General features: G+C 53.2%; 1 protein-coding gene across 1 annotated transcript in view; it reads left to right on the top strand.

Moving 5' to 3' along the window:
- Positions 1–20,087, top strand: part of POU2F2 (POU class 2 homeobox 2) — a 32,208-nt gene extending 12,121 nt beyond the window's left edge. Inside the window, exons 12-16 of the mRNA XM_054010414.1 lie at positions 14,870–15,046; positions 16,630–16,696; positions 17,019–17,190; positions 17,471–17,544; positions 18,943–20,087. Coding sequence (XP_053866389.1) covers positions 14,870–15,046; positions 16,630–16,696; positions 17,019–17,190; positions 17,471–17,544; positions 18,943–19,286 — 834 coding nt within the window. The 3' untranslated portion in view covers positions 19,287–20,087. The remainder of the gene's footprint in view (positions 1–14,869; positions 15,047–16,629; positions 16,697–17,018; positions 17,191–17,470; positions 17,545–18,942) is intronic.
- Positions 20,088–26,660: the final 6,573 nt, after the last annotated feature.

Here is a 26,660-nt window from a genome sequence, read left to right as displayed (position 1 = left end):
GAGACCCCCCTGCCCCGCTGCCTTGCGAGGGACCCCAATTGTAGTGGTGGTACGTCACCTATCGCTGGCTGGAGGGTGGCTAATGTGACGCCAATTTGCAAAAAGGCCCCAGAGGCGATCCTGGCAATTCCAGGCCGGTGAACCTGACTTCAGTCCTGGGCAAACTGGTTGAAACTCTAGTAAAGAACAGAATGGTCAGACATGGATGAACACGATTTGTTGGGGAAGAGTCAACTCCACTTTTGTGAAGGGAAATCACGCTTCACCAATCTACTAGAATTCTGTGAGGGGTCAACAAGCACGTGGGCAAGGGGGAGCCAGTGGCTATCGCGTCCATGGGCTTCCAGAAAGCCTTTGACAAGGGCCCTCCCCGAAGGTGGCACGTGAGCTGATTTTCAGTGGCACTCGCACTGCCCGGGTCCTGGCCACCGGTCCGGGGGGGCTCTGCATTTTAATTGAATTTTAAATGAAGCTTAAACATTGTGAAAACCTGATTTCCTTTACATACAACCATAGTTTAGTTTTATATTATAGACTTCTAGAAAGAGACCTTCTAAAAACGTTAATGTATTACTGTTCCACTTAAATCAGAGTGAATAAATGAAGACTCGGCACACCACTTCTGAAAGGTTGCCGACCCCTGGTCTAGCCGATCATCTGATATCATCTCCCCCCACCAGCCCCTCCTCCGCCCTTTGTCTTCCATCCCAGGTGAACAGGCCGCTGGGCTCCTCTCTGCCGTCCTTTGTTCCCCCTGGCTGGACCCGGCTGGTCAGGTCCCTGGGCCCCTCTCTCCTCAGCCCATTGCCCCCCCCCTTCCCGGCCAGAACCGGCTGCTCCCGAGCTGGGCTGGGCCCCCGGTCACCAGTCGCTGGGTCCCCAATCTCCAGGCCGGTGTCCAGGGTACCGGCTGCTAGGCGAGGTCACACCTGGTCCCCTGCAATTACAAACCCCTCCCCCCACCTCGTTACACAAGCAGCACACAGGGAAACTGAGGCACACACAGTGCTCATGTAAAACACTAAGAAAATCCCCCACTTCGTCACATCTCTCCCTCCTTCGAGTCTGAACTGAGCAGGTCACTCCAGCCGGTGACCTGGGGAAGTTCAGGCCCCCTCTCCGGGACAACGCATCCGCTAGAACATTGGCACTCCCCTTAACCTGGCCCGGGGGAGCCGGCTGAGGTCACTCAATCAGGGTGAACTGCAAACAAAACGGGGCAGAGAAACCCCAGACGCTGGTGGATCTTCCAATACTTAGATTTACCAACCAGCACAAAACAGCTTCTGTAGAACCTCACTGGTTACTCAGAGTCCAACCAATGCAGTTCCCTTAAAGTGCCCAGCCTCAGGCCTCCGTCCAGACACACCTGTCAGATGTGATGATGATTATTGAAAATCTGATCTCATCATATAAAAGAAAAGGTTCTTCCAACCCCAAAGGATCAGCCACACACCCAGGTCCAATTACAACTTAGATCTGGCCCACAATACACGCTATAGTCAATTCTTATTAACTAAACTAATACTAATTAAAAAAGAAAAGCGAGAGAGAGTTGGTTAAAAGATCAATCTACAGACAGACTTGAATTCAATGCTTGAGGTTCAGACACAGCAGAGATGAGCTTGTAGTTGCCAAAAGTCCCTTTAGAAATAGTCCAGAGGTTATAGTCCCATGTCCATATTCAGGGCGGCTCCAGTCAGTGACTGGGGATCTCAATCCTTGTGGCTTAAGGTTTCCCCCTCTTGAAACCCAAAGCAGATCTGAGATGAAGCAGGATCGTGGCCCAGGGTTCTTACACATTTCCAGCAGCCTTTTGGCCTGAGAAAACAATAGGCCTAACTCTCCTTCTCCCAAACATCCTGGCAATTAGCACAGGGTCATTAATCCATTGAACAGTTCAGACACAGGTCACCACAACCTTCAAAGAGACATAGAGACAATAATACTATTTCCCTCAAATATCTTCCTAACTGTTAATATTCCTTTTTTGATCTTTGAATCAAAGTTATAGCAATAGACAAGACTCGTTTGCTGACATCACAAGCCCTGAGCAAACACCTACCCTTCTACCGCTAACAATGCAGACTTGCATTTCCCAGCTCTGTTCAGTTACAGATCTTCCTAACCAGTCTCTAAAGTTCGGCCCTGGGTCAGTTGTCACGGAGTGTGGGGGGACACCAGGCCCTGCCCCCCCGGCTTCCTGCGATTCACCATGACTCTCAGCCAGCCAGTAAAGCAGAAGGTTTATTTAGACGACAGGAACACAGTCCAAGACAGGTCTTGCAGGCACAGACAACAGGACCCCCTCAGTTAGGTCCATCTTGGGGTCCCAGGACCCCACAGCCCCCTTGGGAGGTCAGAGCCCCGTCTGCCTCCCAGCCATCTCACCAGCCAGCTCCTGAAACTCTCCCTTCAGCGACCCCTCCCACAGCCTTTGTTCAGTTTCCCGGGCCAAGGTGTCACCTGGCCTCTAACCCCTTCCTGGGTTCTCATGTTACACGCTCAGGTATTCTCCGTCGGTCAGTCTCCCATCCCCCATGCAGACTATCCTAGCCACACTCCCCTGTCAGCATTCACAGACCACAGTAAGAACAGGCCCAGTTCCTCACATCGGGTCAGTCTGGGAGGTAATTAACTCTTCCAGTGAGAGATGGTATCACACTGGCCCCCCCACATCTCATACTCTGGAGGGACAGACTCCGACGTTGGCCCTTCTCATCGGGTGCAGCCGCGGCAGGCGAGTGGTCGGTGCACACCGCGACGCGACGCCCAAAGAGATCCGGCTGCACCCCATGGCCAGGTACTGCTTCTCTGTGCCCCATAGCCCTGCCGGGGGGCAGCAGCTTCCTGCTCAGGTACCCGATGGGGGGTCTCTGCCCCTTTGCATTGGCCTGCGCCGGCCCCGGGTCTGGGGCATCAGTGAACGCCATCAAGGGCTTGTCAAAGTCTGGGTTTCCCAGCACCGGGCCCTTGGCCAGATCCTCCTTCAGCGCCCGGAGAGCCCTCTGGCACTGCCCGGTCCAGACCGGCTTGTCTGGCCTCCCCTTCTCCCATAGCTCAGTGATGGGGGCCGACACAGAGCTAAAGTGGGGCACACACCTCCGGTAGAGCCCCCCCATCCCGATAAAGGCCTGGGCCTGGTTCTTAGTCTGGGGAATGGGCCAGTCTCTGATCGCGCCCGCCTTGGCTGGCTCTGGCTTTCAGCAGCCGCTCCCCACCTTGTGCATCTCAGCTTTTCCAGGCAGCCCTGCATCCTGGGGGCAACTCACCCCCTCTTCACCTGTGACAATGCGGTTCTGGCGGAACCCAACTGAGAGCGCCAACTCAGGACAAATTGCTAAAATAGGGCAGTTACAGCCCAAGGCCGGGGTTTTTCCACCTCTAAGGCAAACCAAACCAGCCAGACTAAGACTTCGGTCTCACCCCACTGGCTAACCGCAAGTCTCACAAGCAATCTCCTTAGACACTCCAGTTTCCCAGTATTACCACCAGTGCCACACGTTATGGGGACAAATGGTTATAAAAAACCAATACCCCAGTAAAAGAAAAAGGTTCTCCTGATCCCAAAGGACCAAGCCCCAGACCCAGGTCAATGTACAAGTCAGACCTTACCCACAAATCACGCTACTGCCAATCCTTTAGAATCTAAAATCTCTCATTGGTTAAATGGAATCAATTACATACAGTAATGGCAAAGTTCTTGGTTCATGGCTTGCAGCAGCGATGGAATAAACTGCAGGTTCAAATCAAGTCTCTGGAATACATCCCCAGCTGGGATGGGTCCTCAGTCCTTTGTTCAGAGCTTCAGCTTGTAGCAAAGTCCCTCCAGAGGTAAGAAGCAGGATTGAAGACAAGATGGAGATGAGGCATCAGCCTTATATAGTCTTTTCCAGGTGTAAGATCACCTCTTTGTTCTTACTGTCGAAAATTACAGCAAAATGGAGTCTGGAGTCACATGGGCCAGTCCCTGCATACTTTGCTGAGGTACAAGGCGTATCTGCCTTCTCTCAATGGGTCCATTGTATAGCTGATGGTCCTTAATGGGCCATCGAGCAGGCTAGGCAGAGCTAATCTCAGCTTGTCTGGGATGTCACCCAGCAGCATAGCATAAGTTTGCCATACAGACAGTATAGAGCCAATATTCATAACTTCGACTACAAAACTGATACACACATATAGACAGCATCATCATAACCAGCAAACCATAACCTTGTCCTAGACACCCCATTTGACCCCCTTTACACAAGATTTGGGTGCCACTACAGGACCTTGGTTGCAACAATGATCTATACGGTCCCAGTTTATGTCAATAACGTCACACCCCCAACGCAAAATTGATGCAGGAAGGGATGACACAAACATCACTGACTGCATCCCAAGAGCTCCCCATCCTGGGTTCTGTCTCACTACAGCTAGTATTGGGTTAGAAGCCGTACCCGTGTATAACAGAAATGGTTTATCAAAATCATGTTCAACCACATGATTGAACCTCTTTACAAACTCAAGGTAAAACTTAGTTAGAACAATAGTGGATTGGATCTGCTCTGGCAGCATCCTCCCTGTATGTCTCGTGTGATCTTGCCAAGAGCTAAAGAAAACTGCTACTTTATCCATACAAGCTCGGGCAAATGTTTGGAACCCCATTAACATCGAATAAATGCAGATATTAATGTTCTTCATAGTCCAGGAATCTTGGCATTTAGCCATGAAAGCAATATGGTAGTGTGCCTCCGTCTTCCTTTTCATACAGCACATTAGGTCTGGAATGTCTTTTCCCCTGTGAAAAGTTCCCATACTGTTTATAGGCATTACCTGTGAAACCCCAGTGTAACAAGGCCTTTTAACATAACGTGTGTTTTCATGTATTCCTTTTAACATGTCCAAGGGATTCTCCAAAAGATTAGGCACATTGTTAATTACAAAATTTAGCAATAACAACAAGTTCATTGCAAGTGTCCATCTACAGTCATGTTTGTCATGCCATACCTTTGGCTCAATACCATTGGAGTTTGGGCATTTTAGGGTTAACCTGTGGCTTCCCTTTGCAAAATTCAGTGTTCTCTTTCCTCCTTGTCCTGCAGGATCAAACCCCGATTTCTCTTGCTTAACAGAATTCACTGGCTGATGGGGTGGGCCCTCTGTGCTAACAGCTATTAGCAAGTCCTTCCTTTCCCAGCCAGGCAAGTAATTTGCACTACCCCAGACCAGAGCCAGTCCACCAGTTTTCATATTCGTAACTGCTATCATCTCCAAGGCTGGACTCTGTCTTAAAGAGATACCACACAAATCCAAAGAGTCTGCGGGTGAGAGTTTGCTTGCTCTCCCCCGCATCCTCAAGCATTTAGCCATAAAACTGCTCTGCTCTGACACATCAGTAACCAAATCTGTCCTCAAACCCTGAAGCACAAACTGCTCATTTAAAGAATCAGAAAGGAGACATTCCTGTTCCAACACCATTGTCTCCCCAACAAGTTGGCCCCACACAGCCACTCGGTTATAGGGATGCCTCAATTCCTTAACAACTTTTACTTCCTCTGAGACCTTCTCAAAGCTACCCACACTGGATCTTTTAAAAGGAAAGTCAGAGGATCCATTCACAACAGACAATTTTTGGCTGCTAGGAACTGAAACTTCCTTGATTAAATCACTCTCACACCCTTCAGTTGCAGGGAACTGCTTGCACCGAGTACCATGAGGATTCCTTTCTCCAGGAGCTTTTCTAAGCAGCAATTCACCCCTCACAGAAATTCTGCCCTTACCCTCTTCACCTAGGGCTTGCTCTAAAGGCACACTTTCCTGAGCAACAACAGACTCTGTCTGGGTCTTACTTACATTCAGGATCACCTCTGGCCCATCAGGCAGATCTCTACACAATCCCCTTTCAGGTGAACCCATAGACTTCCTAGATAAAAGGTTAGAAGTACTTCCCTTCTCTTTGCCACACACCAGCTTAGGAATTTTTTCCTTTTTGCTACAAGTTGTTAAACTGTCCGTAGGTAACACAACCAAATTACCTCTCTGCTCTCCTTGTGCCCTGGCTAGGGTATCACCCTGATCAGACAGAGTTGTTACACCCTTCTCCAACCACACATGAGCAACAGGCCCAATACAAGCATCAGAATTGTCTGGTCTCTGGGATTTTGCTAAGACACTAACTGGATGCAACCTAGTTACGGTGCCATTCTCCCCAGCAGATGCAAACTTAGGACCATTCCCTTCCTGGGCTTTAGTTGAATCCAGAACCAACTCTGAGACAACTAAATTACTCTCAACCATCACAGGCCGAAAGGCACCTTCTGTCTGCTCCACAGACAAAAGAGTTGGAGACGCATTTTTCTTTACTAGACATATAATTTGGGATTTCATTTCCCTTGTCCCAGCACACCGGGCTGTTCACAGACAACTGCTTGGAGACTGGGGTAGCTTCCTCCATAGGCAAGTCAATACCCCTGACAGACACAGGCACATTTCCTTCACTGTCACTATTCTTCGCACAGGAAACAGATAAGGTATAGGGACACTCATCTTCCACTCTCCTTGCCTTCCCAAACTGCTGACTAGATAAAGCCATCAGCTCACAAGACTGCCTAGGCTCATCCAAAATCTCCTTGTTCTCCTCTCCCTTCGCTTGATCTAATTCCAGATTTACTTCTGAGACATTAGATAGATATTCAGAAACTTCATTCACAGCCAAACAGCTACTTTCCAAAGACAAACTTTTGGAGAAACCCTCCATAGGCACAACCTTAGGATCAATCCTCTCTTGTGCCTGGTTTGTATTAACTTGACTGACCATAGCTTTAATATCATTTCCAATCATAATATCCTTAGGGATTATGTCTTTTACTCCCACAACCATGGTGCCCTCCAATCCCTTCCATTTCAGGTGGATTTTAGCCAAAGGCACCCTGACAAAATACTTAGATAAGGCTACAACAGTTACATCTTCACCTGGCAAATAATCTTCCTTCCTGACAAGACTTGCTTTAACCAGAGTAATATCTGCTGCGGTGTCCCTCCATGCCATACACCTCACTCCATTAACTTCTGCACTGCTAATAAACTCTGCATTATTTCCCCCATATTTAGCTCTAATGTGAGTTTTAAGGTCAAATTCTTCCGAGACCACAGAAACAGCATTTGCACACAGGGCACCAATGCTGGTCTCTGTGTGGCTTGCCTGTGAGTTTACAACAACAGGGTTAGCATTGGCCGTGGCATTTGGGGTTGCTGGTTTTGGGCCGCCCTTCACTGTCGGGCAGTCTGGTCTCATGTGGCCCAGCATACCACAGTGATAGCATGTAACCTGTTCCGTCCTGGGATGTGAGTTCCTACCCCCCGGACCCCCTTGAACTCCTTTAGAAGAGTCAGGTTTATTTTTAAATCCTTCCCTCCTCTTGAACTGGAGAGAATGGTGATCAGTTTTCCCCGGGGTTTTACACCCTTCTCGAGCCCTGTTTTGGGTATGGGCATCCGCAATCTCTGCTGCCCGTAGGACTGACTCAGGGTCCCTGTCACACACAGCTGCTCTCACATTGTCCGGCACAATGTCTAAGAACTGTTCCAAAGTTATTAAATCCAGCAGTTTTTCAAAACTCCCATGAACCTTGGCTCCCATAACCCACTTTTTAACAAAACCCATCAGCTTATGAGCACATTCTACAAAAGTACAATCCTTAGACATTTTAAACTCTCTAAACTTAACTCTGTAAGATTCAGGAGTAACCTTGAACCGCCTTAACACAGAATCCTTAAACCGCTCATAATTTAATGCTTCTTGTTCCCCCAAGTCATTAAACACCTCCCTGGCTTTGCCAGTCAGTCTGGTCAGCAGGACAGGCATTCGCTGACCCTCAGGGATCTGGTACAGATTGCAGAGGCGTTCAAAGGTAGACAAAAACTCCTCTATATCCTCAGTATCATTGTAAATGGGACACATCCTTTCCCAGTTTTTCTCATGGTGCGGGGGAAGTGGAGTACCAGGTGGGGATGACTTTCTCCGCTCTTCCATTACTTGGAGCTGAAGTCTGGCCGTCTCCTGTTCCATCCTGTGAGTCTCCTGCTCAGCAGCGAGCAGCTCTAGACGTCCCTTACGAGCTCTCTCTTCTCTCTCATCAGCCTCCTTCTTTCTTTGATCAGCTTCTTTCTCTCTCTCAGCAGCCTCTTTCTCTCTCTCAGCAGCCTCTTTCTCTCTCTCTCTTTCTAACTCTGCTATTTTTTGCTTCTCCAGCAATCGAAGATCTGCTAGCTTCTGTTCATGCTCAAATTGCAGTTTACTTGTCACCCTTTGCATCCTAATTTTTTCTGCATCTTCTGCAGCCTCAGGTAAGGGCTGTGCTCTTGCCCCCTGATCACTGGCTATTAACAGATTTCTCAGTTCTTCCTTTGTAGCTTTCTTTCTAAAGCATATCCTCTTTTCTGAACACAAATTTTCCAGGGCTTTTTTGCCAAGTCCCTCATATGCTCTTTGCTCAGCCATTGCAGCAGCTCTTTAACCAACAAAATTCTCAATCCCAAAATTCAAATTTGGATAGCGTGGGGTTCTGACCCAAAGCTTAATTGACCTGGTTCTGTGGATCCAAGCACGACTACGCCACTGTGACAATGCGGTTCTGGCGGAACCCAACTGAGAGTGCCAACTCAGGACAAATTGCTCAAATAGGGCAGTTACAGCCCAAGGCCGGGGTTTTTCCACCTCTAAGGCAAACCAAACCAGCCAGACTAAGACTTCGGTCTCACCCCACTGGCTAACCGCAAGTCTCACAAGCAATCTCCTTAGACACTCCAGTTTCCCAGTATTACCACCAGTGCCACTCGTTATGGGGACAAATGGTTATAAAAAACCAATACCCCAGTAAAAGAAAAAGGTTCTCCTGATCCCAAAGGACCAAGCCCCAGACCCAGGTCAATGTACAAGTCAGACCTTACCCACAAATCACGCTGCTGCTGATCCTTTAGAATCTAAAATCTAAAGGTTTATTCATAAAAGGAAAAAGATAGAGATGAGAGTTAGAATTGGTTAAATGGAATCAATTACATACAGTAATGGCAAAGTTCTTGGTTCAGGCTTGCAGCAGCGATGGAATAAACTGCAGGATCAAATCAAGTCTCTGGGATACATCCCCCGCTGGGATGGGTCCTCAGTCCTTTGTTCAGAGCTTCAGTTTGTAGCAAAGTTCCTCCAGAGGTATGAAGCAGGATTGAAGACCAGATGGAGATCAGGCATCAGCCTTATATAGTCTTTTCCAGGTGTAAGATCACCTCTTTGTTCTTACTGTGGAAAATTACAGCAAAATGGAGTCTGGAGTCACATGGGCCAGTCCCTGCATACTTTGCTGAGGTACAAGGCGTATCTACCTTCTCTCAATGGGTCCATTGTATAGCTGATGGTCCTTAATGGGCCATCAAGCAGGCTAGGCAGAGCTAATCTCAGCTTGTCTGGGATGTCACCCAGCAGCATAGCATAAGTTTGCCATACAGACAGTATAGAGCCAATATTCATAACTTCAACTACAAAACTGATACACACATATAGACAGCATAATCATAACCAGCCAACCATAACCTTGTCCTAGACACCCCATTTGACCCCCTTTATACAAGATTTGGGTGCCACTACAGGACCTTGGTTGCAACAATGATCTATATGGTCCCAGTTTATGTCAATAACGTCACACCCGGGTCTGGGGCATCAGTGAACGCCATCAAGGGCTTGTCAAAGTCTGGGTTTCCCAGCACCGGGCCCTTGGCCAGATCCTCCTTCAGCGCCCGGAGAGCCCTCTGGCACTGCCCGGTCCAGACCGGCTTGTCTGGCCTCCCCTTCTCCCATAGCTCAGTGATGGGGGCCGACACAGAGCTAAAGTGGGGCACACACCTCCGGTAGAGCCCCCCCATCCCGATAAAGGCCTGGGCCTGGTTCTTAGTCTGGGGAATGGGCCAGTCTCTGATCGCGCCCGCCTTGGCTGGCTCTGGCTTTCAGCAGCCGCTCCCCACCTTGTGCAGCTCAGCTTTTCCAGGCAGCCCTGCATCCTGGGGGCAACTCACCCCCTCTTCACCTGTGACACGTGGTCCTCCCAGGTCTGGCGAAACACACAGATCTCATTGGGATATGCAAGGGCAGAGTCCTCCCCACCCCCCAGCATCTGATCCACCCAGCACTGACAGCCCCCCTGAGGCCAAAAGGTAGGACCAGGGGCAGTGAGAGCCTATTTTTGTCTGGCATCTGGAGCCAAAGGTACCTGCTGATAGCGTTTGGTGGGGTACCGAGTCCCCCCCAACTTGTCTAGGATCTCATCAGGCCTAGGCATGGGGCAGGCATTGGACATGGTGATGGCCTTGAGCTTCCGATAGTCCCCACAGAATCTGATCGACCCGTCTTTCCTGGGGACCAGCCCCCGGGGCTGGGGGGTGGCTGGATCACCCCTAAAGCCAGCATGGCCCTGAGCTCTCCCTCCAGGGCCTGGGCTGTGTTCCCAGGGACTCTGAACAGAGAACACCTGACGGGAGGGCCGGCTCCCGGCTCCACCCAGTGGACAGTGAGCCCAGGCCGGCTGGATCTCCGCCTGCCAGACGGGTTACTGGCTGGAGAGGGGAACTGATTCCAGCGAAGGGCCTGCTCCTGTCTCAGGGAATTGATCCATCAAGGGATCATCTCCCTGCGGCCAGGACCAGCTCTCCCTGGCACAGTTCGGCTCCAGCACGTAGACCTGGTCCCCTCGGTGGCTGTGAGCCCGGCTGGGCCGTTCCACCACATCGTTCTCCTCATCTAGCTGCTTGATGACCTCGAAGGGCCCGTCCCAGGCAGCTCGCGGCTCATTCTTCCTCACCGGGATGAGCCCCTCACCTGGTCCCCAGTGCCAGAGGCTGAGCGGTCGTACCAGACCTGCTTCCCTTGGTCCCTGGCTAGGTTCTCTCTGGCTGGACCCTTGAGCTCAGCGAGCCTTTCCCGGAAAGTCAGTCCATACTCCAGCACTGTTTCTCCATCCCCTCCCATCCATCCCTCACCAAGCCCAGGGGTCCCCTTACTTCCCTCCCATACAGCAACCACAAAGGAGAGACCCCTGTGGCTTCCTGGGGCACTTCCCTGTACGCGGCCAGCAGGTGGGGTAAATACTAGTCCCCATCCTGTGGATGCCGGTCCATGAAAGTCTTCAGCATCATCTTCGGGGTCCCATTACATCTCTGACTCCACCAGCCCGTTGGACTGGGGGTGATACGCCGAGGCCCAGGTGGGCCAGACCCCACACTTCTCCCACAGGCACTGGAGTGGGGCTGACCGACGTTGGAGTCCTGGTCTGTAAGGACCTCCCGGGGGACCCCCTCTGCTGAAGATGGTCACCAGCGCGTCTGCCACGGTGTCTGCCATGATGGAGGACAGAGCCACCGCCTCCGGGTAGCGGGTGGCGAAATCTACCCCCACCAGGATGTATTTCTTCCCTGACCGGGTCACCCTGCTGAGGGACCCAACAATGTCCATGGTCACCTTCTGGAAGGTTCCTCTATGCTGGGTAAAGGTCTCAGAGCTGCTTTCCCCACCCTCTGGCAAGGGTCACAGGATCGGCAGTACTGCCGGACGGCGTCACTGATGGGGCCAGTAAAAGTTCTGCAGCAGCCTCTGCCCGATGCCCCGAGAGGGGGACACCATGGGCCAGGCACAGTAGCCACCGGCGGCACTTCTGGGGGACCACCAGCTGCCTCCGGATCCCCCACGGTTCAGGTTTCCCTCAGGGGCCTTTCCCGGTACCGGATCCCTTCTCTCCCAGGGAGTTTTCCCTGCCGTCCTGCCCGGGGTCTTGCAACATGGTGGTCCACAGGGCCCTCAGCTTCTCCAAGGAGCGACCCTCCTGCTGCTCGGTCTGGAATTCAGCTGCTGGGTTTGAGGCCCCAGTCCTTTGACTGTGCCTTGGTTTCCCCACCTCGGGGCAAAGCCTCGGTCTCAGCCCTCTTAAGCCCTGTCTCCAGTCCCCTGCCCCCCCAGTTGGAGATTCCAGCCCTCTGCTGGGTGGACTCCCGGTGCTGGGCCGAGCAGCCTGCCCTGGCTCCAGCCACAGGCAATGTCCAGGGCGCCGTCTGGCCAGGTCTCCATCTCTGCAGGTAGCTGATCCGGCACCCCAACCTCTTTGGGGCCCCCTTGGCCCCCCATTTCCGATGTAGCCGAGCACACCCATCAGGGTGAGGCATGCATTGGGCACTGCCTGGTCCGGTGCGTCACCTCCCTGCCCGGGTCCCCCTGCCCCTGGACCCACCTCCATCCGCCCCAGGGGTCTGGCTACAGACCGGCAGGTAACCGGGCCGGCAGCTCCTCCCTTGTGCTCTGGGGGCAGGGATCCCCTCGGGGCTGGGCTGTTCCCCAGCTCACTGGCTACTGCCCCCTCCTGACACTGGGTCCAGATCCTTCCCAGCGGCTCTGCTGCAGGACCCCAGCTACCAGCCCCCCCATCCCGCCGGTGTCGCTGGGCGAATGGCTGCAGTGTGGGAACCTCCTCCCACGTCACGCAGCCTTCAGCAGCTGGGGGGTCACCCCACACTGGCAAGAGTCTCAGTCCAGGATCTCTCCCCCCTGACCACCCCGTCGGTCCCACTGGGCTACGAGGGGCCTGAGCCCAGGGGTACAAGCAGATGTATCCTCTGGGCTTGGGGTGGGAACCCGTCTGCACCCTCCCTCCCTGGCCAGCTCTGCCCCCAGGGCTTGTGGGTGGCTGCTTCCTCCCCAGGGCTAGACACAGCTCGACCCGCTGTCTCCGCTCCGCCACATTAACCCTGGGCCAAGATTTCCTGTGTCTCTGGGCCCTGCACCCCTGCCCTCTCTGTCTGCAGCGACCACCCTTGGCCTCTCCTCCACCTCCGGATTCCCCTGAGTCCCACCCCGGGACGCCTCGGTGGGTTCCAGCTCCGTCGCTGTGCATCCCAATCCAACCCACCGGGGCAGGGACCCCAAGCTGTCCCAGACTCCCCGGCTTCCTGCGGCCCCTGGGAGGAACCCCCTTCAGGGTGACAGCCTGTCTCGGGGTGCGCTCTCCCTGTGGGGTCAGGCCCTTGGCCCTGCCACCTCCTGGGCCCGCACCCCTGAGCCCCCAGCAGCCTGGCTCTGCCGTGGGCCCCTTGGGGAGTCCCCTCGCTCTGATACAGAGCACGGATCTCTGCACACGTCCGCCCTCCCTGCACGCACACTCCTGATACACACACCTCACATATCTCTGCACACTCCCGATCCTCACACACACACACGGATCTCTACACACGTCCACCCTTCCCACATCCAGAGGGAGCAACACCCCCCCCGATCTCCCCACCCCCAGAGGGAGCAACGCCCCCCGATCTGTAGCTGCAGGGACTCTGCCAGCGTCACACAGGAGATGTATTGAGCGTCTGGACCCAGCCCAGGCAGTTCTCAGGGCCCTCGGGCCTGGCCAGTCTCAGCCCCGGCCAGCTGGGTCTGTCCCGTCCCCATGGGTCCGGCTGCTCCTTGTCCCCAGCCCCACCCTGCCCCCTCCTTCCAGCCCAGCCCCCTAAATTCCCTCCCCCACCCGCCCCTCCTCCGCCCTTTGTCTTCAGTCCCAGGTGAACAGGCCGCTTGGCCCCTCTGCCGTCCTTTGTTCCCCCCTGGCTGGACCCGGCGGGTCAGATCCCTGGGCCCCTCTCTCCTCAGCCCATTGGCCCCCCACTGTCCAGAACTGGCTGCTCCCAACCTGGGCTGGGCCCCCCGGTCACCAGTCGCTGGGTCCCCAATCTCCAGGCCGGTGTCCGGGGTCCCGGCTACTCGGCGAGGTCACACCTGGTCCTGTGCAGCACACAGGGAAACTGAGCCACACACAATGTTCATGCAAACCGTTAAGAAAATCCCCCACGTCGACAAAATTTGCAGATGATACAAAACTACTCAAGAGAGTTAAGTCCCAGGCAGACTGCGAAGAGCTACAAAAGGATCTCACAAAACTGGGTGACTGGGCAACAAAATGGCAGATGAAATTCACTGTTCATAAGTGCAAAGTAATGCTCATTGGAAACCATAATCCTAACTACACATATAAGATGGGGTCTAAATGAGCTGTTACCACTCAGGAAAGATCTTGGAGTCACTGTGGAGAGTTCTCTGAAAACATCCACTCCATGTGCAGCGGCAGCCAAAAAAGCGAACAGGATGTTGGGCATCATTAAGAAAGGGATAGATAAGAAGACAGAAAATATCACGTTGCCTCTATATAAATCCATGTTACGCCCACACCTTGAATACTGTGTGCAGATGTGGTTGCCCCATCTCAAAAAAGATCTATTGGAACTGGAAAAGGTTCAGGAAAGGGCTACAAAAATGATTAGGGGTCTGGAACGGCTTCCGTATGAGGAGAGTTTAATAAGACTGGGGTTTTTCATCTTGGAAAAGAGGAGACTAAGGGGGGATATGATAGAGGTCTATAAAATCATGACTGGTGTGGAGAGAGTAAATAAGGAAGTGTTATTTACCCCTCCTCATAACACAAGAACTAGGGGTCACCCAATTAAATTAACAGGCAGCAGGTTTAAAACAAACAAAAGGAAGTATTTCTTCACACAACGCACAACCTGTGGAACTCCTTGCCAGAGGATGTTGTGAAGACCATGACTATAACAGGGTTCAAAAGAGAACTGGATAAGTTCATGGGGGATGGGTCCGTCAATGGCTATTAGCCAGGCTGGGCAGGGATGGGGTCCCTAGTCTCTGCCAGGAGCTGGGAATGGGCGACGGGATGGATCACTGGATGGTTCCCTGTTCTGGTCGTTCCCTCGGGGCACCGGGCATTGGCCACGTTGGCAGACAGGACTCTGGGCTACAGGGACCCTTGGTCTGACCCGGTACGGCCGCTCTTCTGTTCTTATGTCGCTGCCCCAGAACCAGAAGCCTACCTCAGAGGAGATCCTGCTGATCGCAGAGCAGCTGAACATGGAGAAGGAGGTGATCCGTGTCTGGTTCTGCAACCGCCGCCAGAAGGAGAAACGCATCAACCCCTGCAGCAGCACCCCCATGCTGCCCGCCCAGGGCAAGCCCCCCGGGTACGGCCCGCACATGGTACGTACCGACCCCCCTGGGTACAGCCCCCACATGGTACGTACCGACACCCCGGGTACGGCCCCCACATGGTACGTACCGACACCCCGGGTACGGCCCCCACATGGTACGTACCGACCCCCCTGGGTACAGCCCCCACATGGTACGTACCGACACCCGGGTACGGCCCCCACATGGTACGTACCGACTCACCCAGGTACGGCCCTCACATGGTACATACTAACCCCCTGGGTACGGCCCCCACATGGTACGTACCGACACCCCGGATACGGCCCCCACATGGTACATACCGACACCCCGGGTACGGCCCCCACATGGTACGTACGACCCCCCTGGGTATGGTCCCCACATGGTACGTACTGACACCCCGGGTACGGCCCCCACATGGTACGTACCGACACCCCGGGTACGGCCCCCACATGGTACGTACCGACCCCCCTGGGTACAGCCCCCACATGGTACGTACCGACACCCCGGGTACGGCCCCCACATGGTACGTACCGACTCACCCAGGTACGGCCCTCACATGGTACATACTAACCCCCTGGGTATGGTCCCCACATGGTACATACCGACACCCCAGTTACGGCCCCCACATGGTACGTACCAACCCCCCCTGGGTACAGCCCCCACATGGTACATACCAACACCCCAGTTACGGCCCCCACATGGTACGTACCAACCCCCCCTGGGTACAGCCCCTACATGGTATATACCAACACCCCGGGTACAGCCCCCACATGGTATGTACTGACCCTCCGGGTATGGCTCCCACATAGTACGTACCGACCCCCCAGGTATGGCCCACACATGGTACATACCAACCCCCTGGGTACAGTCCCCACATAGTACGTACCGACACCCCTGGGTACAGCTCCCACATAGTACGTACCGACCCTAGGGTGACCAGATGTCCCGATTTTATAGGGACAGTCCCGATTTTGGGGTCTTTTTCTTATATAGGATCCTATTACCCCCCCTCCCCCTAAGTACTGCCTTTGCATGGTACGTACTGACACCCCCAGGTATGGCCCCCACATGGTTCATACCAACCCCCTGGGTATGGCCCCACATGGTACATACCGACCCCCCCCGCCCCAGGAACGGCCCCCATATGGTATATACTGACTCTTCCCCCCCCCATGGCTCCTACAAGGTACATACTGACCTCCACAGTAGGGCCTTCACCAGGCTGTATGTATAGACTCCCCCCATTACCGCCCCCACGTGGTATGTACCGACCCCCCCTCCGGGTATGGCTCCTACCACCCCAGATATAGCCCTCACACTCTATGTACTGACCCCCCCATGGGCCCCACATGGTATGTACCCCCCCCAGTCCCCATATAGTATGTTCCTCCCCCCCATGGTACTATCCCCACATGGTATGAACTACCCTCTCTGTACAGCTCCCACATGGTATCATCCCGGTATGTGCCCCCGCACAGCCGCCACATAGTATGCACCACCCCCCCGTACAGCTCTCCCATGGTATGTACCGACCCTGCGCATGGGGAGTTCCCCACAACTCACCCCAGAGGTGGGCGCCTCGTGACCCCGACGCTCCGTCTCTCTCTGCCCAGGTGACGAGTCCGGGCCCCGGCGTGAGTCTCCCGCTCTCCCAGGCCTCCAGCAGTCTGAGCACAACAGGTGCGTCCTTCCCCCTTGTTTACGCAGGACCTGCACAAACGGGCCCCTGCCCAGCCAGCAGTGAGACTGAGGCACTTGATTTATGTAGGACCTAGAGAAATGGGGCCGGTTCAGTGGGGGGAGACTGAGCCAGCAGAGGCACTGTCAACAGGGAGTAGATTGAATGAGTACTTGAAGGCCAGTGTTTACATAGGACCTACCTAAACTCCGCTAAGGGGGGCAGACCAAGGCGCTGTGTTTGCATAGGGCCTATACAAACAAGGACCGTGGGGATGAGCCGCTCCTGATCCCCCCCCCGTCCGCCCCCACTTTTCTCTTGCAGTGACTACCTTATCCTCGGCGGTCGGCTCCCTGACCCCCAGCCGGACGGGGGCGGGCGGGGGGCCCCCCGCCATCAATTCCGCCACGCCGCCCCCCACCAACAACACCAACCCCAGCCCCCAGACCAGCAGCCACGCGGCCATCAGCCTGTCGGGCCTGAATCCCAGCACGGGGTAAGCGGTGGGGGGCTGTGACAGGGACTGAAGGGGGTGGGAGGGATGACATTGCCCCAGGTTGGCACAGTAACTCCGCCCCTAAGGGGGCAGGTACATCCGGTGCCATGGTGGGGGGTGGCACCCTCGCCGAGGGGCCTGGAGCCAGGGCGTGTGGCATACGCACCTCTAACCAGTGATGTGGGGTGCTTGTGCCCCCTGGCCACGGAGGGCCAGTGCCATGGGGAGGGTGTTGGGGGGGTTCCCCGGCCTAACCTCCTGCGTCTGGTTTGATTTTCAGAAGCACAGTGCTAGGGGTGAACGCGGGGTTAAACCCGGCGCTAATGGCCACCAACCCGCTGGCCACCATCCAAGGTTCGTGGCGCGAGCAGGCATGCCACCATCTGCTCTGCCGGCCGGCCAGGGCGGACATGCCTGGGTGTGAGTGTGGGGGTTTAGGAGCATGTCTGGAGCCAGGTCTGTCTGGGAGGAACGGGGGATTAGCGTGTGTAGGAGCACAAAAGTGACAGGCCGGGTGTGAGTGTGAGTTAAAATACTGCCTTTGTGAGCGTGCAAGGAATCCTGGGAAAGCAGAGATCTGGGAGGTGTGTGTATCAGGAGTGTGCGTGCGGGGAAGGCGGATGTTTGCAGAGATCCGTGTGTGTGTGTGAGGATCGGGAGTATGCGTGCGAGGAGGGTGGACGTGTGCAGAGATCTGTGTGTGTGTGTGGATTGGGAGTGTGCATGTGTGGAGGACGGACGTGTGCAGAGATCCGTGTGTGTGCGAGGAGGGTGGACGTGTGCAGAGATCTGGGGGGGGGGGGATTGGGAGTGTGCATGTGTGGAGGACGGACATGTGCAGAGATCCGTGTGAGGAGGACGGACTTGTGCAGAGATCTGTGTGTGTGAGAGGATTGGGAGTGTGCGTGCAAGGAGGAGGGACGTGTGCGGAGATCCGTGTGTGTGTGAGGATCGGGAGTGTGCGTGCAAGAAGGGCGGACGTGTGCAGAGATCCAGGTGTGTAAGGCTCGGTAGTGTGCATGCGGGGAGAGAGCTGTGGGGCCAGATGTGCGTGTCGTCCTGGCAGTTGAGTGTGCAAGGAGTGTGCGAGGCCGGCCGGCGGCACCCCAGACACTCCCGCCTGCTCATTCAGTCTGGGTCCCCTCATCCCATCCATGGCCTGTCGCCGGCGCCGTAGTGACCAGTAACCATCCATCCCATCCACTCACTAACGCCCCTCGCACACTGTGTCTGTTCTGTGTCATACACGCTGCCCATCCGGCCCTGGAGCTGGGGGCTCACTGCTTGGGGGGCAGGGTGAGGAATGTGATGCAGGGCCTTTCCCCTCTAGGGGGCGCCGTCTCCAATCCGGCCCCAGGGACGGGCTGGCTCGGGGGGCGGGAACGGGGCACGGGGCCTTTCCCCTCTAGGGGGTGCCGTCTCCAATCCGGCCCCAGGGACGGGCTGGCTCGGGGGGCGGGAACGGGGCACGGGGCCTTTCCCCTCTAGGGAGTGCTGGCTTTGATCCAACGCCAGGGACTGGCTGGCTCAGGGGGGCAGGACATGGGGCACAAGGCCTTTCCCCTCTAGGGAGTGCCGACCCCAGGGCAGGAGGGGTGGCTGGTTGGGGGGCAGGGTGAGGAATGGGGCACAGGGCCTGTCCCCTCGAGGGGGCGCCGGCTCCCATCCAGCCCCAGGGCGGGGGACTGGCTGGCTCAGGGGGGCAGGGAATGGGGGGTGGCCTCTCCAGCTAATCCGCCAATCTCTCCGCAGCGTTGGCCAGTGGTGGAACCCTGCCCATTACCAGTCTTGACGCCAGCGGTAACTTGGTCCTGGGCACTACGGCCAGCACCCCGGGGAGCCAGAGCATTGTCACCTCGCCGCTCTTCCTGAACCACGCAGGGCTGCCCCTGCTGAGTGCCACCCCGGGGGGAGTGGGGCTGGTCTCGGCCGCCGTGGCCGCCTCCCTGTCCAGCAAATCCCCCAGCCTCACCTCCTCCTCCTCCTCCTCCTCCTCCTCCACCTGCTCCTCTTGCAGCTCCTCCAGCGAGGCGGCCGGGCCGCCCCCGGGCCACGCCGGGCTGGCAGCCTCCGAGCCGGACAGCAAGACAGAGTGAGGGGCGGCAGGGCGCTGCCCGCCGGTGCCGCAGAAGGAGGGAAGGCGGCAAGAGACGCGTGAAAGCAAAACAAAACTATCAGCAGCAGCCAAATGAAGAAATCAACCAAAAATAACCCAAAGTAGCCGAACCAAGGGACAAGAGCCGGAGAAACCAAAACTGAATTCCCCCGGCATTGGCGATTCGTGGCCGTGCTTTGAATTTCTTATTCCCTCCGACACACGCCCAAGAAACAGTCCTGGCCGCAGTCTGTCGTGGGAGCTGCTGCTTTCCCCAGAGCCCCAGCTCCTGGGGTCACGACGCTGGAGCAGAATTGGAACTTTCCTCGAGGAAGCGAGGGGAAAAAATCAGATCTCCAGCTCTGATGGGCCTGGAGAAAATCTTGCGGCTCATGACGCCGAAGGCGCCGAAAGCAGAAGGCAAAGAACCCAGATTGGATTGCGGTGTTTTGTTTTGTTTTGTTTCATTTGAGATCTCGTTTTTTCAATGGCAATCTCGCCTTTTATTTACCGTTTGTTGAAAGCTGGGGGCTGGCCAGACGGGTGACTCAAGTCACTCTTCGGCCAGCGGAGTTGGTTTTTGGAATTCCTTTTATTTGATTTTTCTCTGAGTGTTTCTTGGACATTTTTTGGGGGGAAACATAAGAAAAAATAGGTGGGTTTTTTTGATTGCACAGGAAGAAGAAATAGGGGAAATAATATGAAAAAAAAAAATCTCACACCAAAAAACCCCAACCCATGACCAGTCCTAGCTTCACCCAAAGGCTTTTTACAAACTTTTCTAACCTCTGTGTCCGGTCGAATGTCTTTTGAAACCTTTTATTTATTATAATTGATTTTTATTTGCCATCTGGGAAGGGGGCTAGCGGGGGACGGGTGGGAGACTCTTTTCACGTCAGAGTCACGCTCTTAACAAACTCGCTTTTGCTTTCGATTTGATAAATCTCTATTTTTTCAATTTGCTTTTATTTTTGTAAAGAACTAACCGGGCGGGAGGGTGGCTTTTCCGTAGCGCTTGGGAGGAGGTTTCCGAAGGGGTTTTCGGATCTGCCGGGTCTGCATGGGGACGCTGTGCTTCAGTTTAACCGACCCGCCCCGGTCTGCACGACCTACCCGCGGGGTTCTGCTTTTCCAAGTCAGACAGGGAGCTGCAGGCTGGTGAAAACGCCTGGTAGTGAGAGACTTCAGCAGCTTCTCAGAAAGGAGCTGGGGAGGTGACGTGATCACAGCATCTAAGTACTTTCATGGGGAGAAAATCTTTAACCTAGCGGAGAAAAGCAGAGCAAGAACCAAATTAAAGCTGGACAAATTCCAGTAAGGCCCAATGATTAGCAGTGCGAGGGACTAACCATCGGGGCGCACACCCCTGGGTGGCGGGGGCTACGCCATGGTGGATCCAGCCTGCGTGCCTTTCCGAGAGATCTGTAACCAACCTCCAGTTGGGCAGCTGTTGGAGCTGAGGGACTCAACGACCCTGCGTAGCTTAGCAGGAACCCTAGCGTGACCCCGCCATGTGTCCGCGGTGCACTTCAAGCTGCTCTGAATCTAGCGAAACCCAAATAAGCCTGATTTAGCCTGGAATCGGCGCAGCCGATGGGGCTTTGCAGCCATCTGGCTAAATCGCTTTAAACTCACCCCTCTGCTTAAACCGCTGCACGGTCTTCATGCAAGCCCCGGCTCCCGACCTTGCCAAGACTCTGGCGGGTGGGGACGCTTCCACACTTTGCGTAGATCCGGTGCTGTCAACCGGGCTACTCAGAGTGCCGCAAGCGACTCACGTGCTCAGCTCTTTGCAGGATTGGGACCTCGTCTCTCAGAATAAACCTGAGCCTTTACCCCTCCCAGGGCAGGCAGCAATGAAGCAGAGATTTTTTTTTAACAGATGAAACTATTATTTGCTAATTGAATTTTTTCTACCAGTCTTTTTCCGTTCCGTTTTTTGGGTTGTCAGTTCAGCGCGGGTATCTCTGGGGTTAGTTTTCTGAAGCAGGGGAAGGACATATGATGGTTTATTCTTATTTTTATATCTATGTTCTGAAACAAAAATCATATTTCAGTGCCTGACAAACAAAATAGACAAAGAAAAACGGGAATTTCAGCTTTCTTTACATTGTCCAAAAGAAACCAAAAAATCGCTGGATCTGTGTACAGCAAAACAACGGCCTGAAGACTTTTGCTCTCACCGCAACGACTCGGGATGCGAGAAAAAACTTTGAACCAAAAAAATTCATAACGAAGTGAACCAAGAAAACTCAAATAAAAAACCTTGAATTGAAGAAGAAAGGATTTTAAACAATGGACCTAAAGGGGCATGTCGACTTTTTCTGACTAGACTGATGGCCTAACGCTCTTTCTCTGTCTTGAAAAAAATACCTCATGGACATGGCGTTGAGAAGCCCTGGTTTATGTGACAAAAGGACCAAAAAAACCAGTTCCAAATAAACCAAATCGCCAGACTGGGATAGGGGCTAACGGAGAGTTCTGAGCGCCCTTCCCCACGGTCGGAAATGCTTTAAAACGGCTTCTTGAAACGCTGATCTATTGTTTGATTTTTTTAAAACACAAAGACAACGTTTTCTTTGGGTGGTTTCTTTTTTAGTTGGATTAATTTTCGTGCGTGATTGTTTTGTTTTGTTTTGTTTTTTCAACGCCTGCGAACCAAAGTCTTGCTCCTTTCAGAGAAGGAAGTTAGCCATGAGAAAACGCCATCCGGCAACTAAAGAACAGAATGGAAAAGTTTAAAAAAAAAACATTGAAAACAAACAAACCTTTCTTTAAAGGAAAAAAAAGAATCTTGACCTCATTTTAGCTCCTGCTTTTAGCTGTGTTCATAGAGTTCAGGTGGGTTTGAGACAACACAAAATGAACATACTGTGAAACTTTGCTTTACAAAGAAACTGACCGAAACACCTGGGTTTAAACACAGAAAATACCAAAAAACCCCAACAACAACCAAACAAAAAAACCAGACTTGAAACCGCTGTTTTTTCACCCTGTAAGGTGCGTGAGGGAAGGGAGCCAGCCCCCGGAGTTGCAGTTCTCATCTCGATGGGAGAGGAACAGCGTTTGGGGTGGCTGGTCTCTCCCGGACGTGCTGCCTGAACAAGTTTTCTAGGTGGAATGTAACTGTTTTAGTGAACTCTCTTCTTTCTTTCCTTTGGGAATATTTTTGGTTTCAGGGTGGGGGGGAGAGGGAGAGGGAACTCTTCCCTTTTTTTTATAGAGAGAAATTCTATGTTCTGCTTTATTGCTTCTTACTGTATATATAAAAAACGACAAAAACGAAAAAAACAAAAAAAAACAAAACAAAAAAACCCAAACGCAAAAAGTTTGAGATGACAAAAAAAAAAAAACCCAAAAAACCAAAAATTGTTTAAAAAAAAAAAAGGATTTTAGACCAAAAATGACCCTATCTCCAGGAGCGGAACAGGGAGTGTTGGGTACTCGGCATTGGCCGGGGGCGACCCCAAAACCTAACAGGGAAGAGGAGTGAAAGAGGGCAAGTGGGCTGGCTGTCGTGGGGGGAGCAGGGGGCCATGGGATTTCTATGGTGTCTGTGAGTCTGTCCATGGCTAACCCGAGCCATGGGGTAACCCCTCCACTGGGACTGCATTTCATAGGGGGTCTAGTGGGTTAGAGCAGGGGAGCTGGGAGCCAGGACTCCTGGGTTCTCTCCCCGGTTCTGGAAGGGGAGTGGAGTGGGGTGGGGTGCGTTAGAGCAGGGGGCTGGGAGCCAGGACTCCTGGGTTCTCTCCCTGGCTCTCCCACTATCTCTCTGCGAGATGATGATGGTTCCCATCAGTTCCATAACTGAACCTCTTGCCAGAGATTGTCTGTGTCTATGATGGGAGGCTCATGAATCCCTATGAAATGCATCCGTGGCCCCCCCACTTCCCCTGAGCCAGCCCCCCAGTGCCCCTCCCCAGAGAGGGGGTTGAGAATAAGTATCCAAACAAGCTTTAAATTACAGCTGTGAAACCAAATATTTACGTAGACACCTCTGTGCTGGCAACCCAGTCAGGACTGGGGGGGCGGCAGGGAGGGGCTGGGCTGGGGATCCCCTCCTCCCCACGGTGCCGTGAAACCCACCGCAAGGTTCTCTGGAGATAGCCTGCCATATACCTCATCTACTTTAAAGATAAACCAAATAGAAATGCTTTATTAGGGTGTGTGCCGGACGGGGGAGGGGAGCGGCGACCTCTCCCATCGTCCCGCGGAGCCCCCAGGAGCGACCCTCCATTTCCTTTCCTTCGTGGGTTTTCCTTTTTGTTTGGGGGGGGTGGTGCGGGTGCAGGGCTGGAGGAATCTTGACAGGGGAGGGAGGATGCCCCCAAGGCCACCAGTCCATCCCCCAACCTAGACAGCCCCTGTCCAGACTCAGCCACGTCAGGTTGGGGATCCCAAGTAACACCCCAGGATGACGGTGCTTTGCGGTACCCCCCTCCCCATGTGGATTGGGAGAAGCATCTGCCACTGGTCTGTGAGCCAGGGAGATGCCAAATCTGGACACTATGAGAGGGCAGTGCCAGCATCCAAACCCTTCCCCGCCACCGCCCTCTCACAGTAACTGACCCAGGAGGGGTGGAAAATCGCGATGACGTTGCCAAAGGTAGTCAGTTCCTAGTGTTTAAACGTTTTAAGTTTTAATCTTCCAGGGTCTGATCCTGTCTTGTTAATTTATTTGTAACTGTGGGACTTAGAAGTGACTTGAAAAATTAATAATAACAATGTAACAGATATTCTGAGTGACTTTTTTATATTCTGTTCTGTGGAGGTGGGGATTGTTTTTCCTGTTGTCATTTTTTAAAAAAAAGTTTTTAATTAAAAAAAAAATCTTGCAACCAAAGACGAGTTAAAGGGGATCGGGACCCTGTCAGCAGGTGTGGGGGGAGGAAGGGGATCTGCATTCGTAGTGCCAAAGCCCCCCTCCAGAAATACAACTCTTCCCCCTGAAACTCACCCGCGGTTTCTGTGTGAGGAGGAAAGAAGGGAGGGAAAATTTTTGGCCGCTGTACAATTCTCATGCTAGAACTGGGTCAATGGAGCCATAAAGGACTTTGAATCACTCAGTGTTTGCTGATCCAAGATGCCTCCTACACTGAGGATTGCTCTGTGATGTGCCATGTCCTGGGCTTCTGGCATGAACTAGCACACATGCTGGATGTTCTAGGTGACACTTGATTTTCGTGGTCATTCTTGATTCTCTAAGCAACTCTGAAATCTCCAGGTCATGCTAGCTGTTCTGGGCCATGCACTGGATGTTCTAGGTGACTCTTGGTGTTCCAAATTACTCATAAGTTTTCTGTGTTTTATTAGAGACTCTAGATCACTCCAGCTGTTCTGGGTCATGTTGTGCATTCTAGGTGACACTTGATATTCCAGCTAGGACCTGAGTTCTCCAAGCAGAACTGCAAGGTATATGTTACTCCAGATGTTCAAAACCATTGGGGGTGTTCTAGATGACACTTGATTCTTTAAGTAGCGCTCTAAGATATCGAGCTGTTCTTGGCTATGTGCTGAATGTTCTAGGTGATGCTTGGTGTTCTAGATTACTCTCTATTCTTTAAGCAGTTCTGAGCTCTTCAGGTCAAGCTTAGTATTGTGTCTCGGTTTGGGCATTCTAGGTGACTCATCATTCTAGGTTACGCTTGAGTCTCCAAGTACTAACAGAACCCCTGAGTCACATCAAATGTTCCAAGAAATGCTGGGTGGCTCTAGGTGACACTTGCCATTCCAGGTTGCCCTCCAGGTAACAACGAGGCCTCAGAGTTTTCCCAAGCTGCTCCAGGTCCTCCTGGATGTAGGTAACAAAGAGTTCTCCTGGCTGGCCTAGCGCTCCCAGCCTGCTGTGCGGATTGTTCTAGCTTTAGTTCTCATGGTTGTAAACCTGCACTCTCCGGTTCACCCTGGATGTGGGGCTGGACCGTGGAGGTGGTTGTCCGAGGGGCTTGCGTTCAAAGGGGGTGCTGGAGAAAATGGCTTGTGTGAGCGTGGCAGCCACCAGCGTTTGTTGTGTGTGGGGAAAGGAGTCCCTGGGGCGGGGCGAAGGTGCCTCTGGGCAACATGATTGAGAACCAGGTGGGAGAGGGTAAGAGCAAAGCAGAGGTGGCAGGGTGGGACTTCCTCCTTGGCACAGAAACTGAGATTTCTTTGGCATGCTAGGGCTTCCTGTTCCACAATGGCAAGGACGTCCCATTCACCGTAGCGGAGAATACTGACAGCAGGGCAGGACTTCCTGTTCTTCACAGGGCAGGACTTCCTCTTTGTGTCAGGCAGGACTTGCTGTTCTCTGAGGGGTTGGACTTCCTGTTCTCTACAGGGTGGGACTTCCTTTTTCACATCGGGGCAGAAGAAGAGATACCAAAGTCTTATACCAGAGCAGCCTCCTGGATGTTGGTGGGGGGGTGTTACACCCTCCCCCCGCCAATTTCTCCCCCTGTAGCTGCACGGTGCGGGGGGCTTTTCTGCCCGGCGGGGGGCGGGGGATGTGGCACTTCCTCCCACCCAACCCTCCGCAATCGATGGCAATTTAAAAGGTCCCTGAGAAATAACCTCCCTCCTTGACTGCTTGTTTTTAGACAAAAATGCCAAGGCACCGCTGGCCTCAGTGATGTTCTAAGGGCTGCCTGGGGGGCCTCCGTCTCACCAGGGGCTCGGGCCCCACCCCCTGCAAGTGCCAAGGCCTGACTTAGCTTAACGCACACAAACGTGAGTCCCACGCGAGTCGAGTCTTTGTCTGGTCAGGGCCAGGACCCGAGCTAGAGAAAGAGACACGAGCCTTACTTCCATTTATACCAAGGATTAGTCCTCACACAGATTGCCCCGGGTTAGCCAAAACTAGGGAGGTTCAAAGAAAATTAGGGTCTGTCTACATGGGGATACCCAGGAAAGTTAATCTGAATTAACAAAAGGTGTGAATGTAAAATGGATTAGCTGAAGTGCATTAATTTGGGAAGCAAATTAAGCCTTTAAAATGGATTAGTTTGGGAAGTGAATTAAGCATGTAAAGTGCATTAATTTTAGAAGTGAATTAAACTAAACCAAATGAAGCCCACTTATGTTTGGAATGAGAGCATCGCACAAGGGGTTTAATGGACTTCAACTGATCCCCTTTAAAAATTCATTCAGATTAACATTGAGGGTCCCCATGTAGACAACCCCCTAGTCAAACTCTCTTAGATCAATTTTCAGCTCCATTTATCTTAACCCAGAAACTCTGACGGAACATGGATTTAAGCCCATTTCCGTGTAGCCTTTCAGGACAGTGCCTGGTTTGAACCAAATTGCTTTTAAACGACTTGCACCTATGGAAGGCGTGTGGCAGGGGACCTAGTCTGGACTAAAGTAGGGTGTGAATGGGAGGCGCTCACGCTAT

This window comes from Malaclemys terrapin, chromosome 21, assembly GCF_027887155.1.
Source record: "Malaclemys terrapin pileata isolate rMalTer1 chromosome 21, rMalTer1.hap1, whole genome shotgun sequence".
NCBI classification, from domain to species: Eukaryota; Metazoa; Chordata; order Testudines; family Emydidae; genus Malaclemys; species Malaclemys terrapin.
The sequence above is the reverse complement of the archived record's forward strand: the minus strand, read 5'-3'. Positions and strand labels throughout refer to the sequence as shown.